At 47.7% G+C, this 15,689-nt stretch overlaps 2 protein-coding genes across 3 annotated transcripts; one reads left to right on the top strand and one right to left on the bottom strand.

The window, feature by feature from the left end:
- Positions 1–27: 27 nt before the first annotated feature.
- On the top strand, positions 28–3,537 carry PIH1D2 (PIH1 domain containing 2). Of its 2 annotated transcripts, none has more exons than XM_090028026.1 (4): positions 28–456; positions 720–965; positions 1,302–1,573; positions 2,276–3,537. In XM_090028026.1, the coding sequence occupies exons 1-4, from the start codon at positions 72–74 to the stop codon at positions 2,420–2,422; spliced, it is 1,050 nt and encodes a 349-aa protein (XP_089884152.1). In that variant the 5' UTR covers positions 28–71; the 3' UTR covers positions 2,423–3,537. The 2 variants fall into 2 exon arrangements, with proteins under 2 accessions (XP_089884152.1, XP_089884153.1); XM_090028027.1 differs by having other exon boundaries at positions 31–417.
- Positions 3,538–4,237: 700 nt separating this feature from the next.
- DLAT (dihydrolipoamide S-acetyltransferase) lies at positions 4,238–15,260 on the bottom strand. Its single transcript, XM_090028023.1, has 14 exons — positions 14,996–15,260; positions 14,812–14,913; positions 14,533–14,657; positions 14,299–14,443; positions 12,744–12,870; positions 12,143–12,333; positions 9,786–9,939; positions 9,492–9,559; positions 8,315–8,416; positions 7,815–7,922; positions 7,132–7,247; positions 6,682–6,844; positions 6,365–6,501; positions 4,238–5,877 (listed from the first exon to the last, which is right to left on the bottom strand). Exons 1-14 carry the CDS (start codon positions 15,206–15,208, stop codon positions 5,748–5,750), a joined length of 1,881 nt encoding a protein of 626 aa, XP_089884149.1. The 5' UTR covers positions 15,209–15,260; the 3' UTR covers positions 4,238–5,747.
- Between the last annotated feature and the right edge of the window lie 429 nt (positions 15,261–15,689).

Raw genomic sequence — 15,689 nt, 5'->3', positions numbered from 1 at the left:
CCGGGTGGCACCGGAAGTGGACCGGCCCCTTCCGCTTCCTGCGGCGGTTGCCATGGACACGCGGCGCCGCCATGGCGGCGCGGGGCCTGGTGGCGGGGTTGTGGGCGGCTCTGGACGAGCTGGCAGAGCGCCACCCTGAGCACTACCGCCGCCTCATGCGGGACCAGCGGGGCGCGGCCGAGTGGGACAGCGCCCCGGAGCCGCGCCTTTGCCTGCGCGCCCGTCGCCGGGTGCGGGCCGAGCCCCTCGCGGCACGGGGCTCGCCCTGCGGGGGGCTACACCCCTCCTTGCAGGACTCGAGCGAGAAACCGTTATTCGTGAACGTATGCGGGTGGAAGCGAGTGCCCGCTCCCCGCTCCCCTGGCCACCCCGTGCCCGTCTGCGCCGGCCGCGTACAGGAGGTGTCGGGGGACGCAGGTGGGTCCTGGGCGCGGCCCGTCAGGATCGCCTCTCCTGGTATTTTCTACAAGTCGGTTTTCTGAAACAAGCTCCTGTCTGTCTCTAGCTCTTCCAGGGGATATGGGTCTAACTGCATGTGCCTTTAACTAATAGGTCCTACTGTGTGGAACGGGAGAGTGAAAGATACAACTAATTATTAAAAAAAAAATTGGGGGCGGGGATGGGACAGCTCAGGAAAAGACCAGGATAGGAGTGAGGGTCAACGAGATGAGCTTCTGCTGAGAGACCACTTAACTCTTGTGTCACTCAATGTTTTTAAGAGCATTACAGTGTCGTGGACGTTGCCTATAACCCCGAAGTTCTTCAGAAGGGAGAAGAGGACCAAGCAGAACTGGACCAGCTGATCCGGCTGACACTTAAATTCATCGAGGAGCGTTATAGCCTGACTTTGTCACATGCCTACCACATTGCACCGTTCAAACTGAAAGGGAGCCTACAAAGGATGAGAGAGAGCCTGAGAAGAGGGCAGACACCAGAACCGTCTCTCCAGGAGCAGACAAGGAACTGTGAGTAGGTGGTGGCATGAGATGGGAAAGAGGCTCAGCTCCCCCTTTCAGTGCAGTCCCTGTGAAATCAGTTTATAAAAGCCAGTTCCTACTCTCAGAAATCAACAGATTGTTGAAGCCAGTCTAGGTTGAGCTTCAGGCTTGATCCTGGTGGAAGCTTTACATGCCAAACCACTTATAGACAAGTAGTTAGATTACCAGCCCCAGCTGCTGAGTTCCTGACTGCAAAACTTACAGTTAGCAATGGCAGTTTTATCACTTGGGGTTAGATTAGTTACTCCCTACAGCAAGAGCCTCTTAGAAATGAAAGAATAACTTCGGTAAAACATTTTTCAGATGGGAAAGGGCTGACACTTGACCAGCTGATACACAGGGCAAAAGCAGAGGAGAGCCACGATGCTATGCTCCTGCTGAAGGAGGAGGTCACACCGTCTCAAGTGCCTCTGATAGAGGAAATTGCCAGTATGGAGGTGCCAGAAGAACTCCACGCACCAGTCTATGAATTGACCGTTGTGCCAGATGCTAACAAGAAACCCATAAAGATTGAACTGAAGGTTGAACTGCCGAAAGTTAGCTCTGTTTCAGAATGTGACCTGAACATTTCAAAGGCAAGTTGAACAGAAATGACTTCATTGACATTAGGGCTGGAAGGGATCTCTGAAGATCAGAGTCCAGCCCCCTGCCCTAGGGGCAGGAAGTCAGCTGGGGTCACAGGATTCCAGCAAGGTAAATGTCCAATTGACTCTTAAAAGGTGCTTGCACCACCTCTGACAGCAGTCTGTTCCAGGCCTCGGACTGTAAAGAAGTTCTTTCTTCTGTCCAGCCTGAAACGGTCTTGGAGAAGTTTGTGACTGTTTGACCTTGTCATCCCTTGGGGATGATGATAACCTCATGCCTTCTTCCAGTTGAATCTAAACATTCCCAGAAAACCTTTGGGTATTATAGATGTGCTCCGGGAAGGGGGGTGCTTTAATTAGCGAGCTGCAAGTGCCCAACTGTCATATGCATCAGCATCCCTGCACTGAAAAATGCAGCAGGGCGTTTTGAACTAAAGCTCATCGAACCACCTTTAGTTCAAAGCACCCCCATTGCCATTTTTCATGGCAGGGACACTGATACAGGATGCTGGAGGCTGCTGCATCACACTAATTTCCGTGCTCCAGCAGACTCTATTAATCAAATTTGCTCCGATGAAGTGGATTTACAGGATATCGGAGCAGGCTCGCTGGATATCTACGGGATCCCCCTTCACTTCTAATTGAGACTATTAAGTGTCCGCATTACTGAGTGTTTTTATTTGCCTCTTTTAGGATGACCTAGTCATTGATGTCCCTGAGAAATACAGATTACAGCTGGATCTGCCAGAGTTAATCAATGAAGAAGCAGCTACAGCCACATTCAACAAAGGGAAGCGTGTGTTGCTGATCACAATGCCAGTTCTCCAGACAGAATGTTAGGGGCAGCAGGTTTTTAAGGATGGGAAGGTTGATAGCAGATCTCTTACCACTGGATACAAACTGTTATCACTCTTCTAGGAATCGGTTCCTATTTAAATGTTAGAGTAATATGATGTAGGGTACCAACAGAACAGGTAGCTTTAGTCTAAAGAGATTTCAGTGTTAAAGTTTTTTGGGGGGTTTTTTAATTCTTAAAAGAGGTAAGCATTGAAGGGTTATTCACAACATTTATTTTAATACATGTAATACTAATTAATATCATCTATGTGCAAACCTTGCTATATAATTTGGTTTCCCCATAAGAAAAAGAGACTTACCTTTGTGAAGAAATGTTCTATCCATTCCCCTAGCTGCTCCCACCAGCATTTTTTCCTCTTAAAAAAGTAGATTTAATGCAGTTAAGATGCTGGATCCAAAGCTTTTTAATTAATAGACTGAAGAGGCTTAGGAGAGACAAAAATACAAGCTTCCTGCATTTGTTCCACGGCATTCCACAGGCAATATTTTTTAACTTCAAAAGGAATAGCCTGTTCAGCTGTTGGCTGCCTAAATGGTTGAGGGCTATGGGGAGCTGTGCTGAGAGGATGAGCCTTAACCTACTCCTTATCAAGCGTGTTGTGATCTCAAAGCTAGACAAAAGAACGGCAGTGTCCCAGAATTATCTTGCCAGGTCAGAGATGGATTGTTTACAGCACTGGGGTCCAACCTTTTTGGCATGTATGCCACAGATTAGCCCTGTATCTTGAGTACCACTCTGATCCCCTTCCTCTGCCTCATCAGCCCCATGGTCCCAGCCTGATCTGCTGCTTTAATTTCTCCCTCTCCTATCTGTCAGTTGCTGTGCCTGCCCATGAATAACAGAACTCACAAATAGCTGCAAGTGAAGATGTCACTATTAAAGCAACCCAGCACCTAGGAAAGGGGTCTAAGATGCTAGCTAGTGTTCAAAAAGAGCATAAACCAACTCAAATGCGAGTGATGAAAATCTGTTCTCTGGTGGTTGAGAAAGGGAAATAAAAAAATCAGTTTTCTTCTGAAGATATGTGACCTCCCGCTGTATTATAGGGTCATTTTCCAGTTTCTCTAAATGAGGAAATACAACATCTTTTTCTTAATTGTTTGTTTGGCAACTTTATACCACATTCCTTTTGCGAACTGCAGCAGAACAGTACAGCACAGGAATAATGTTTAAAACCAGATTAGAAAAATGGAACACACCATTTAAAGGTATCATTGTATTTAACTTGAACAGCTGTTTACTCCTAACTTCCCTCCCCTATAATTAGATTGCATCTGACAACTGTATTTTATTTTCTATACTTAATTAAGAATTCAGAATAAGAAAAAGGGCTTTACTCTGAGCTGGCTCATTTGCAGGGCGGATAGGGAACCACAGAATGCTGCACGCAACCCAAAGCCAGGGATACCCGTACACCTGAATGAACCATTCTGTTTTGCCAGCAAGCTTCCCAGTTGGGCATTGCTGGAATTGTCCTCCCTTAGCTAGCTCCTGGGTTGTTTGGATTATGAGGAAGAGGGTAATGAAAGTGTCCAGAAGTTCCTTACGCAGATATTTTAAAGAGCAGGCAAATCATGCAAAGTCTAGCACTGGAGTCTGAAGCAAGTCAGTCTAGTGCTACCTGAGAATGCTGTGTCAGAGACTGCACTACCCCACGGAGAACTGGAAGTTAAAGGTTAATAAAATAAGTTGTGCCTGTCAAACCAGAGCAGGACAATGGTTTTGACAGCATGAGCATTAGAGCAGGGGAGGTAAGCTACATGCATTAATGAACAGAAAAAGCACTGAAACAAGTCTTAGTAGTCTGCCATTTCCAAACATTTAATGGAACACACATGTTCACTAGAGTCTGGAACACGGATAATTAAATCATTATTAAATTTAATTGCAATCACATGGGTTTGTTTGTTTTTTAAACCCAACCAATAAAATTAGGCATCACTGCAATTAACTGAGTAGAACATTAAACAGTGGTCACAAAAATATTTAATTTCCACAAAATATTCTTTCAGCATTATCTTTTGTGGATTCTGTAGCACAACGTTGGAGGAGACAGTACTTAATGCAGTGTGGAAGGGATCAGGTCAGCTTCCCTCTCTTATTCAAATTTTTCTTTCTGGTCATGTCACTAATCAACTCTACAATCCTCTTTACATCAACACTTCTATTTGGAAAGTGGAATTTAGGAGTGTTCACCGATGCATCCCGCCCCGCCTTTGCAGGACCCAGTGATTAGTGTATTTGAACACAAGCCCAATGGAGAACCATTTAAAGCCACTTACATAGAATATATACACAGACAGCACATTCTGCAGTTTCGTGATACTGGGACAAGAGACATTCCATGTTACAACAGCACTACCTGACTCTTCTACTAGTCTTAAAGCTTCCTACATCAAGGACACCCGAAAATCACTTTTCAGGCCTCCAAGCTGTCATGTAAATGATTCCTGATGGCCCAATTGCATATGTCAATACACATTTCAACACACAAGATCCATTCTCCTGACCTTTAGGCAAAACAAGCATTTCCACTGCAACAGAATATAGTAGGAACTAAGCAATTGGAAAGCAGCCATTTAAGACAATGGAGTTCATATAAAAATGCATACGAGTTAAAATCCAAAGAAAGGGGCACATTCTCCATAGCACTTAAAAGAGCTGACTGTTTCTGTTTGCCTTATTTTAAAGTGCTCTGAAAGGGTCCATGTAGCTGGTAAAATCTGAACCAGTGCTGAACTCCCAAGAGCCTTTGAAATGCAAAACACTACACCCTGTGAGAAGTTATTCCAAGAGGTCTATTCCTCCCGCAGCGCACCTGCTGCTCTCACTAATATTAGTAGAACAGACCACCACTGGAACACACTTTTGTAATAGGCTGTAGATTTCAGCTTCTAGGGACTCTCGTGAACAGATCTAGGTCTCCTATTTTTGAGAACACAAGAGATCACCAATTAACTGGGCATGTTCCCACCACTTCCCCCCTCAATTAGGAGGATATGACAAAGCATACCCTGCTCACATAATTTTAAATCCAGGACACAACCCTTTTGGAAAGAAGTTTGCAAGATCATTGACTGTATAAAATACAGCATTGCTCTATTGCTTTGTAAAGCCTTTTTGCAAACTATTTATCTGTACAAACTGGTAATAAAAATTACCACTGAATATATATATATATATATATATATATGTATATTTAAAATAAAAAAGGAACATTTGTTTAAGAGGAGTCTAAACACTGAAATATAAATAGCTCATTTAGAAATTAATGTGGCCTAGGAAAGTCTTGGTTGCACGGTCAGATTATAGCAGCATGGTTGTTGGCTTTTCAAGGAACTTCTTGAACTCAGCAAGCCACTGGGCTCCGACCGCTCCATCCACGACTCGGTGATCACAACTAAGCGTTACTGACATCATGCTCGCCACATCAAATCTGGGGAAAGAAAGGGAGTCCCAAGATTTGGTACTCTGCAAAATCAACTAATGGACATCTTACCAGCAACACTGATCCAACACCCAGGATTTTTTCCTCAAATACCAAAGGGGGTTAATTAATACTGTAGTGCTCAGTCCTACATTGACACCTCTTCAAAGGCTGGTAATAAGAGATCTACATGACAAAGCACATCGTACACCTCCTTTCCTACAAGTTAGCAGCACCTTTTGGTGTTCCTTTTGGAACACGCAGATCCAAAGTTTTAAACAAACACAGACCTAGATACAGTAAAACCTCACTCTGGGTCTGCCAGCTCACGCACTCGGTAATATACATATGCAGGGCAGGAAGATCACCACCCACAGGGCCTTCCATGGGAACGAGCGTTTAAGCTGTATGACTACTCTGATTTGACAACTAACCCATAACAAGTGTGGCACAGTTGCTGCAAAGCACTGGTCTAAGCTTTTAAATTAATGCTTACCCTTTCTCATTATCTGCTGGCACCAGCCTTTTCTCCGATGTACCAACTGCCAGAATACAAGCTTGCGGTGGGTTGATTATGGCAGAGAAATTCTTAATCCCATACATTCCTAAATTGGAAACTGTGAAAGTTCCTCCCTAGAAGACATAAGTGCATGTTAATATACAGAACTTTGGAGAGGTCATTTCATATGGCGTTAAGCACCTCAAGGAATAGACTGGTCGGTTCTTAAGTCACACAAGCAAAACTGAAAACAATTTCCTATATCAGGGACATAATCAGAGCTGCAGTTATTACTAACACTCTGGGTTCCTCACCTGAAATTCATGTGGCTGAAGTTTACCTTCCCGTGCTTTAGTTGCCAAAGAAACAACATCTTTATTAATAGAAGCCAGTCCCTTTATGTGCGCATTGAACACAATGGGGGTTATGAGCCCAGCAGGAGTACTCACTGCAACGCTAACATCCACTACATGATTTCTGCAAGACACAATGGGGACACAGCCTGGTTCACTCTAGCAGGATACACAGAAGGAAGTGCCACTGCCACTCTCTCTAAGTTAGCAGTCACTCTTCCTGCCTGAAAGTCTACCACACAGGCCTTACTTACAAAGGCATTTTAAAAAGAGAGTTCAAAACAACAGTGCTAGCCCCTTACACAGAAGCTGTTCCCATTCCCACCAGCAGTGAGCAATCACCCTGATTTCCCTGTTAACATCATACTGAAAGTTAAAAAAAACATATAGTTGCTTGAACCATGTACTTACTGCCTAATCACTGTGTCCATCCACGAGGAATTTGCTTCAGGCACCTTCAAACATGCCAGAGCTGAAGCTTTAATGATGAAGTCATTGACAGAAAGCTTAACATCCTTCAAAACCTCCTGCAGAGATCATACAGAAGATTGAAATGTCAGCAATCTACCAGAAAAAGGAACTCATCACTGTAAAATCCAAATTAGCCTGCACGCTTGCTGCCCTGCAGCATTGCATTTAAAGGCAGAATATCTCAGAGAGATGCTGCTGTTTCCACCCACTCTGTAGCTCTGTCACAGTTGATTTGGCACAGCTCTACAAGGCAGGAACATTTGAAAGCATTATGTGGGCTTAAGACAGCTGCACCCATTTCCCTCCTTCCACTCAGCATTCACACTGGGGCACATTTTATTTGCACTTAAGGTTTGCTTACATGTAGGTCCTCGCTATTTATCCTACTATCTCACTGAGGCCCAAGTAATGCATGGCTTCTGAATGAGACCTTTTCCACTCTGCCATAAAAAAGATCCAAAACTGGTGAGAAGGAGCAGCAAATGCCAGCTGTGCCAGGAGCCTATGCTTTCCAAGCCAAGCTGGCACATCACCGAAGAACAGCCCAGGAGTCTTGTAATAACAGCTGATTAGCAGGTGGCCCATCGCTCACACCCACATCACAACCCCCCATAGGTTTTTACCTGATTGAGTTCTTCTCTGAGCACCAATATTTCTCCCATGTTTACATCAATGGAGAGATAGTAGTGAGGTATTGTTTGTTTGGACTGCATGAGACGCTGAGCAATGACCTTAAGGAAAGCAAACAGTAAGTCATTACAGCACAACGCACTTTGCAAAACAAGTTCCCAGACACAGCAGAAGCAAAGCTGTTGTGGCAGTCCCAAACACCTCCAATGCTCTTTTTAAAGGCCACTAAGCATCGGACAATAGTCCCCAAGGATTCTGCAGTTTTAAATCAACTAGGATGTATACCTCTGTTCTAGGCTTTTGTGGGACAGAGGAAAGAAATGGACAGAGAAGCAGGGACAGCAGGAAAGCTTTAAGTTCTGGCAGTTTGAGAAAGGTGTTAGTCTTGGGGAATCAAAAGGATTTCCAAGAAGCTCTAGCCCCCAGTGATCAGTGCTGTATTTCTGGATGCACTTGCACACCCAAAGACAAAATGAGAAAGCAAGCTTCTTACCCTCCGGACATTGCTGAGAGGGATATCCGTGAAGACCCCTGTTGGAGGTGCTGCCACAGTTGGAACTGCAGCAGGTGTGGGAGCTGCTACTGCTTCCAGGGCCTGGAGGCAAGGAGACACAGACAATCAATCACTGCTTGAACATCAGCCCAGATGTTCGGAGGACAAATCAACATCAGAAGCAAATCTCAGCACTAAGACAACTTTCCTGAAAACTGCTGTATGGAAAATAAGAGTCTTGGAACACTGTCATTGCCTCTTTTAGTCTCCATCCCTCCCTTCCTAATAAGCAGAGGGCACTTCCTGCCCTTTCTTCCTCAAAGATTTCCAACCCCAAGGTTAAGGTCTCAGTAATATTCTACCAGAACGTGCAGTTTGGGGCCATAGTAAAACCACGCACACGCACACACACACGCACAGTCAAAGGAAGATGGGCAATATGTTAGTGATAGGCAAAGCCTATTGTGGAGAGCCTACTGTGACGAGCAAAGCCTGCTCTGATTTAGCTAGAGAGCAGAATTCCATTCTCTACAGTTTCATAAACCACACCCATCAGAGGAATAGTGGCTTCAAGTAACGCCTTGACCAATGTGACTGATATTGGTTCTCTCATCCCCCCCCCCCCAACGGGAGTATCTTGTTTCAGTGGGGTTTGTGCCTGGAAGGGGGGGGGGAGGGTGTTGCTCTATAAATACATGTTACTGTGTGTTGGAATGAAAGGCAAGGTCAAACTCTACTGTTAAGGACTAAGTGAAGCTGACTGCACCATACTTTCAGTTTAAAGTCCTGCCTTTTCTCTGAACTTTCTCTCCTTGGCTGCATTAATTCAACTGCAGTTGCACACCATCATTAGGTGCTCTGAAGCCACAGTGATGAAGAAATATATAAACACGTGGAGGGAAAACCTGTCGCTTGGGTGTTGCATTGCGCAAGCAAGTTAAGAAAACCACCTTGCTTCATGCTTTTGAAATCCTACAGAAGTTGGTTCCTCAGCACGTTCAGATCTGACGTTCAGAGCTGTGCAGCCATCAACACAATCGCAAATGTCAGTCTCCTCCAGAGACCTGTCCTTCAAGTGACAGTTATAGCTATCAACAACTTTCAATAGATTCCACTGCACTAATTATTATAACGTCAATAATGTTGCTACATTCTCACAAACACAAATTCTACTCACAGGAGCAACCTTTGGAGGCACGAATGACTCAACATCTTTCTTTGTGATTCTACCATCTGGTCCAGTACCTGGTGAAGAGACAAGGGAAACACAAGAGGATTTTAAGCAACATCCCATTGGGGAAGAAGTTAAAATGATCGTTCTGACTGCATTGCTCAGCACAGCCATTGGATGCCAGGCTCTAATTGTTGTTTTAAACACATCTCCAGCACAGTGGGAGGGAAGGGACACCTAAGCACATATTTAAGCAGGACAAACACTTGGGTGACAAAAACAATGGGAGGAACAACCAACCTTTCACTTGCGCAAGGTCAATTCCTCTTTCTTCTGCCAGTTTCTTTGCCAGGGGGCTAGCTATAACCCGTCCTCCACGTGCAGCAGCCACAGGTGCAGATGCTGCTGGAGATGAAGGAGCGACAGGCTGGGCCAGAGCAGGAGCTGCTGCCATCTTAAAAGAACAGGTCACACAAAACCATCAGCTTCACAGGCACTTAGCTAACACCTCAAAGTAGCTTCACTGCAGCACAGTAAGATTCAACACATGAAGAGGACAGAGGCATCTGATTACTTCATGGAAAATGCAGCTGCCTACTCCATAAATGGAAAATCAAAGAGAGCCTGGGTTGCAACTGTGGTGCAATTTTTCAGTTGGGGAAGCTCTTTGAGAAAATTATCCAGGAGCACATCTGTGAGGGACCAGCAGAGGAGATTATGCTTAGGGGCAACCAACATGGGTTAATTCAAGGTAGGTCCTGTCAGACCAACCTGGTGGCCTTCTACGACCAAGTCACAAAATCCTTGGATGCAGGTGTTGCGGCGGGTACGGTCTTTCTGGACTTCAGGAAGGCCTTCGACACTGTCTCTCACCCTATTCTCATTAAGAAATTAGGCAACTGTGGTGTCAATGTCTACAGGGTCAAATGAATCACTAGTTGGCTGGAGGGCCGCACCCAGAGAGTGGTGGTGGTGGATGGGTCATTTTCGACCCAGAGGGATGTGGCCAGTGGGGTTCTCCAAGGCTCAGTCCTCAGACCTGCACTGTTCATCATCTTCATCAGTGACTTGGACAAGGGGGTGAAAAGCACCTTGTTCAAATTCGCAGGTGACACTAAGATGTGGGGAGAAGTGGGCACGCTGGAAGAGAGGGACAGGCTGCAACTAGATCTAGATAGGCTACAGGGGTGGGAGGATGAGAACAGGATGGGATTCAATACTGACAAGTGCAAGGTACTGCAGCTGGGGACGAAGAACAAGCAGCATACCTATAGGCTGGGGAACTCCCTTCTAGTCAGCACAGAGGAAAAAGGATCTTTATTGAGGCAAAAAAAGGAGTCATTATTGATTCCAAAATGAACATGGGCCACCAAAGGAAGGCTATAATCGCACCTTGTCATGCATCCACAGATGCATCTCGAGCAGGTCCAAGGAGGTGATCCTCCCCCTCTATGCGGCACTGGTCAGGCCGCAGCTAGAGTACTGCATCCAGTTCTGGGCGCCGCACTTCAGGAGGGATGTGGACAGCATGGAGAGGGTCCAGAGGAGGCCACCCACATGACTGGGGGCAGCAAGGCAGGCCCTATGAGGAGAGGCTATGGGACCTGAACCTGTTCAGCCTCCACAAGAGAAGACTGAGGGGATCTGGTGGCCATCAACAAACTGGTCAAGGGGGACCAGCGGGCTATGGGAGAGTCCCTGTTCCCTCAAGCACTACTGGGAGTAATGAGGAATAGTGTCCATAAGTTAACCAAAAGTAGATTTAGGCCAGATATCAGGAGGCGCTACTTCAGAGTCAGGGCGGCTAAGATCTGGAACCAACTTCCAAGGGAAGCGGTGCTGGCTCCTACCCTGGAGGTCTTCAAAAGGAGGCTAGATAATCACCTAGCAAGGGTCGTTTGACCTCAGTACTCTTTCCTGCCCACAGCAGGGGGCCAGACTTGATGATCTGCTCAGGTCCCTTCCGATCCTACCTACTATGAAACACACTGTGAATGACTGCCCAATTAGATCATTTATAAAAATCAATCCATGCAACTACCCCTGAAGCAGCTGAATGGTTATCAAATTTAGATATCAATCTACGAATGCTGTAATCCTAAAATGTCATACAGAAAAAGAAGAACCAGTGAAAACAGTAAAAAGTCGAAGGGGATTCACAGACCTGGAGAGACTAACAGATGGTGACAGAAGCAAGCTTGGCAAAAGCAACAATTAGAGTCACTAGATACAAAGGAGAGGAATTTAAAAGAGTGCAAAAGGATACAAGAACAGATGCTATTAAGAAAAAAAAAAATCCAAATAGCGAGAGCCTTCCTGAGAGGGAAACAGATGACCCTTGGAAACCATCCTTCTGAGGAAGGTATAAGTAAGCAATCTGTAGCCCCACCATTTGGGCACTAGTACTAGAATGGGTGGGGGTCCGGAAAAGAGGCCACATGGAGCAATTTGCTCCATTTCCTGGAGGATGGACTGCACAGAGCAACTGAGAGATTGCATCCATCTCCAGTGCTCACGTTATCTTTACACTCAAGACAGCACAAAGATAATTGGAGTTAAGAGTTCACAAACCTCCAACCCGCAAAGTTATTCATAGCAAATTAATCTAATTGAATGGTTCCTCCCAACCACACTTCCTCATCAGAGACTGTTCTTACTGGCGAGGGAGGAGGCTGTGTTGGTGCTTGTGGCTTGATGTCAACTATTCCAGTCTCCCTATAGTCAGCAAATGCTGGGATATCAGATTCCTTCTCCACAATGATGCAGAGCGGGGTTCCTAATGGCACATCCCTTGTTCCTTCAGCCACCAGAATTTTTGCCAAATACCCTTCTTCCTGCACCTCAAAACCTGCAAGAAAAAAAAAGTGTTTGCTGAACAGCAGAGATGGTTAAAACAACGAGATAAATACGGGTGCCTCAATCTCACCAGAGTGACACAAAGCTGATAACTCCCGCCAGGATCTAACTCTACCATTTGGTAGATCTGGAAACAGTCTTTTTTTAGAAAAAGACTGAGTGGGGAGAGGGCTCTGTGCATTGTAAGGTCCAACATAAAAAGGCTGATGAGTTGTGGCTGTTGGTGATGGAGTGGATAGTAGCAGATCCCAACAGACTGTGAAATAACTTTAAATTGCTTATTTTAGGACAGAGCATGGCCTCCGGTCCTGGAATGCTGAAAAAGAACAGTCTGGTGCAAAGCTCTACCCTGGATTACCTCCTCTGAAAGTGACGTCTCTCTTGTTTTTGGGGGCTGCTCACCTATCGTGGCTTTATCTGTCTCAATTTCTGCCAGTAAGTCTCCTTCGCTCAGCTTCTCACCAACCTTCTTCTCCCATCTCTGAACTGTGCCCATCGTCATTGTAGGTGACAGAGCAGGAAGGACAATCTACAGAGGTAAAGAAAACGTGCATCACACCAGACTTTTGCAAGCCTACAGGAATGGGAACACAACTCCAACCCTGACACAAGCCAACTTGTACTACCCTGAGGCTACAGTACCACTACTTTCTACAGCCTGACTCCCTCAAGATGGCAGGGAGAGGTTGCATCTCTAGTTGGCTTCTTTTAACAAGGCCTGCACTAGAGAAGGAACTCCAGAGGAAAAAAAAATAAAATAAAATAATCAATCAATCAAAGGATCTCCCTGTTGCCCTGCTGGAATTCTGCTTTTCTTGCTTGAAGCAATTAATACATCAGAGCATCTCACAACTACAAGATCCCACAGATAGGAAGTGCTAAAATAGAAAGTGGGGGTGGATAAAATCAGTGCAGTTTGGAATGACTTGCCAAAGGTCACACAGCAAGGAGAACCAAGGTCACACAGGAGGAATAAGATTTCCAGTGGGGTCAGGGTCCTCACCTATTTGGAACGTGACAAACAGGAAGAACCCAAACTCCCACTAGAAGCTACGTATATCAGTCCTAAACCAAGTACATGCCAACCATACAGCGATAAGCACTTAAGAAATGCATGTTACAATAATGCCGTTTACACGACAAGCATCACTTCCCCCGCGTCACAGCAGATCTTGTTAAAAAACCGACATTCAGCCACACCTAATTGAGAAGAAAGCAATAGGAAAGAAGCACAACTGGGGTTCAAGTGGGTTCAGATCCCTGCTCCACCACCTCCTTCCTGTGACCTCTTAGACAGGTCCCTTGGGTCACTCAGCTCCCCCTCAGTACAATGCGGATAGTAAAAAGCTTGTACTTGAGCAAGGGGTAATAGACACTATCCGGTATATTGGCAATGGGGGCTGCACAAGTAACCAATTGACAGGCACAGGGTATGCTAACAGTATTAGGAAGCCACACAGAAATACCTCAGTCAAAAAGCAATAACCTTCAAGCACAGCTCGTTTTAACCCACCCTAGTTTAATCCCAACAGGCAAATTTAAACCTTATTCCCCCATAACAGCAAAGAGCCTGCTCAGTGCCATAATCTCTTAGTCCCATTTTGTGTTGCTAGAAAGCCATCTAACTAACCACATTTAGCCAGCCTACATCAAAGCCTCTTAACAAAAAGAATCACATAAATGCCGGAGCTGCGCAGAGTCTGCGGAAGCAGGACCCCGGCAGAGCGTGGATCCTCCTTCCTTTACCGATACAGGGATTCCCGTAAAACGTATCAAAGGGCGGCTCATCGGGATCCAACAGCACATGACTGACACACGGCCGTAGCTGGCATTAGAAACAGTCGCCACGGCCTGCACCTACGCAACAGTGCCCAGGAGCCAAACGTGTCATCGCAGGCAGAAAAAGAGATATGTCGAAAAGCGTCAGAGAACGGCTCAGGGAGGGGCCGTGTCTTACTTGCATGTGAGGAGGGTAGGAGCTTCCTGGGGCCTGAGCCGAAGGCTGAGCTGGCGGTGGAGGAGAGGCAGCCGAAGGGGCAGGCACTGAGGCTGCGGGGGCAGAATCCAAGGTATAATTTTTAAAGGCATCAACAAACTCAGGCCTGGAAAAGAGAGCAGGAAGGTGCTGTGAATCCAGTGCTTTCATCCAGGATGCCCACCCGCTCCCTCGACTCGCAACCCAGCCCCTCACTTTTCAACGGTAATGCATATTATGGCCCCGATGGGGACGTCTCTGGACCCCTCCGCCACCAGGATCTTGGCCAGGTAACACTCGTCCAGGACCTCGAACCCGACCGTGGCTTTGTCCGTCTCCACCTTGGCAGAGAGAGAATCGCCGCGTTACGACGGAGCAGGCGTCGCGTCCGCTTGGCCCTCTCCGAGGGCATCGCGCCCACAGGGAGGTTGGACCCGCTCTGACGCCGCGTTCGGAGACGACAGCTCTGGAGCCCAGCCGGGAGCAGCCAGGTACCTCGGCGATGAGATCGCCTTCACTGATCTTGTCGCCCTCCTTCTTCTCCCAGCGCGCGATGGTGCCCATCTGCATGGTAGGCGACAGCGCCGGCAACGCCACCTGCGAGGGGGCTGCGGTTAGCACGGCGCCGCCCCGCGACGGGGAACCCGCGCCCGCGGGGGGGAAGCCGACCCGCGCTCACCTTCTGGTGTGGGGGGAGGCTGCAGCAGCGGCGCGGGGCGCGGGGCCAGGCCAGGCCCGGCAGCAGCGGCGGCGGCGGCAGCCCCGGGACGCGGCGGGCCCAGGCGGGGAGCGGCGGCCGCAGGGCCCCGGGGTCGCCCCCGCTCAGCGCCCGCCTGCCACGGCCCGGCCGCGCCGCCCCCGCCGCCACGCGCCGCCACAGCACCCGCCACATCCCCCCGCCCTGACCTCCGCGGCCGCTCGTCGCCCGCCCGACCAGCGCGACACTGTCGCAACGCGCCGCAAAGCGCGGGGGCGGGGCTTCCCCTCGCGCGCGCCCGCCCCCTGCGCAGCAGGCCGCGCCTCCGAGGCATGCCGGGTGACTTTAGTGCGCAGTAAGTGGACTGCCAGTTTAGTGCTGCTTGGCCTCACTGCGCAGCACGTGGGTCATCTATTTAGTGCTGCTCGGCTTCACTGCGCAGTAAACGGGCTACCGGCCGACGTGAGCAGTCCGTTTACCGCGTGGCAGACTAGCTTACTCTGCAGTCAGCGGCGCTTTAAGGTACAGCGCCCAGCAAAGCATCTCATGTAGACGCGGCCGGTCTGGCCAAGGGGCAGTATTATTTCCTGACCCTGAACGCAGAGACGAGATCGTGTGGCCGGGACGCCTGGGTTTGGCCTACTCGCCACCCCAGACTGGGCTGTAGCCACTACCC

This window comes from Crocodylus siamensis, chromosome 14 (genome assembly GCF_052110815.1).
Source record: "Crocodylus siamensis isolate JL-2025a chromosome 14, ASM5211081v1, whole genome shotgun sequence".
NCBI classification, from domain to species: domain Eukaryota; kingdom Metazoa; phylum Chordata; order Crocodylia; family Crocodylidae; genus Crocodylus; species Crocodylus siamensis.
The sequence above is the reverse complement of the archived record's forward strand: the minus strand, read 5'-3'. Positions and strand labels throughout refer to the sequence as shown.

What these genes read in the sequence shown, in the direction of transcription:
- PIH1D2 (XM_090028026.1), top strand. Translation starts at nt 72, where the DNA reads ATGGCGGCGCGGGGCCTGGTGGCGGGGTTGTGGGCGGCTCTGGACGAG. An exon ending in CGTCAGGATCGCCTCTCCTG is followed by an intron (nt 457 to 719) that starts GTATTTTCTACA and finishes AATGTTTTTAAG; the next exon opens with AGCATTACAGTGTCGTGGAC. An exon ending in GTGACCTGAACATTTCAAAG is followed by an intron (nt 1,574 to 2,275) that starts GCAAGTTGAACA and finishes TGCCTCTTTTAG; the next exon opens with GATGACCTAGTCATTGATGT.
- DLAT (XM_090028023.1), bottom strand. Translation starts at nt 15,208, where the DNA reads ATGTGGCGGGTGCTGTGGCGGCGCGTGGCGGCGGGGGCGGCGCGGCCG. An exon ending in CTCTCAGCAATGTCCGGAGG is followed by an intron (nt 7,923 to 8,314) that starts GTAAGAAGCTTG and finishes GCTTTCCTTAAG; the next exon opens with GTCATTGCTCAGCGTCTCAT. An exon ending in TTCAGCCACATGAATTTCAG is followed by an intron (nt 6,502 to 6,681) that starts GTGAGGAACCCA and finishes TATGTCTTCTAG; the next exon opens with GGAGGAACTTTCACAGTTTC.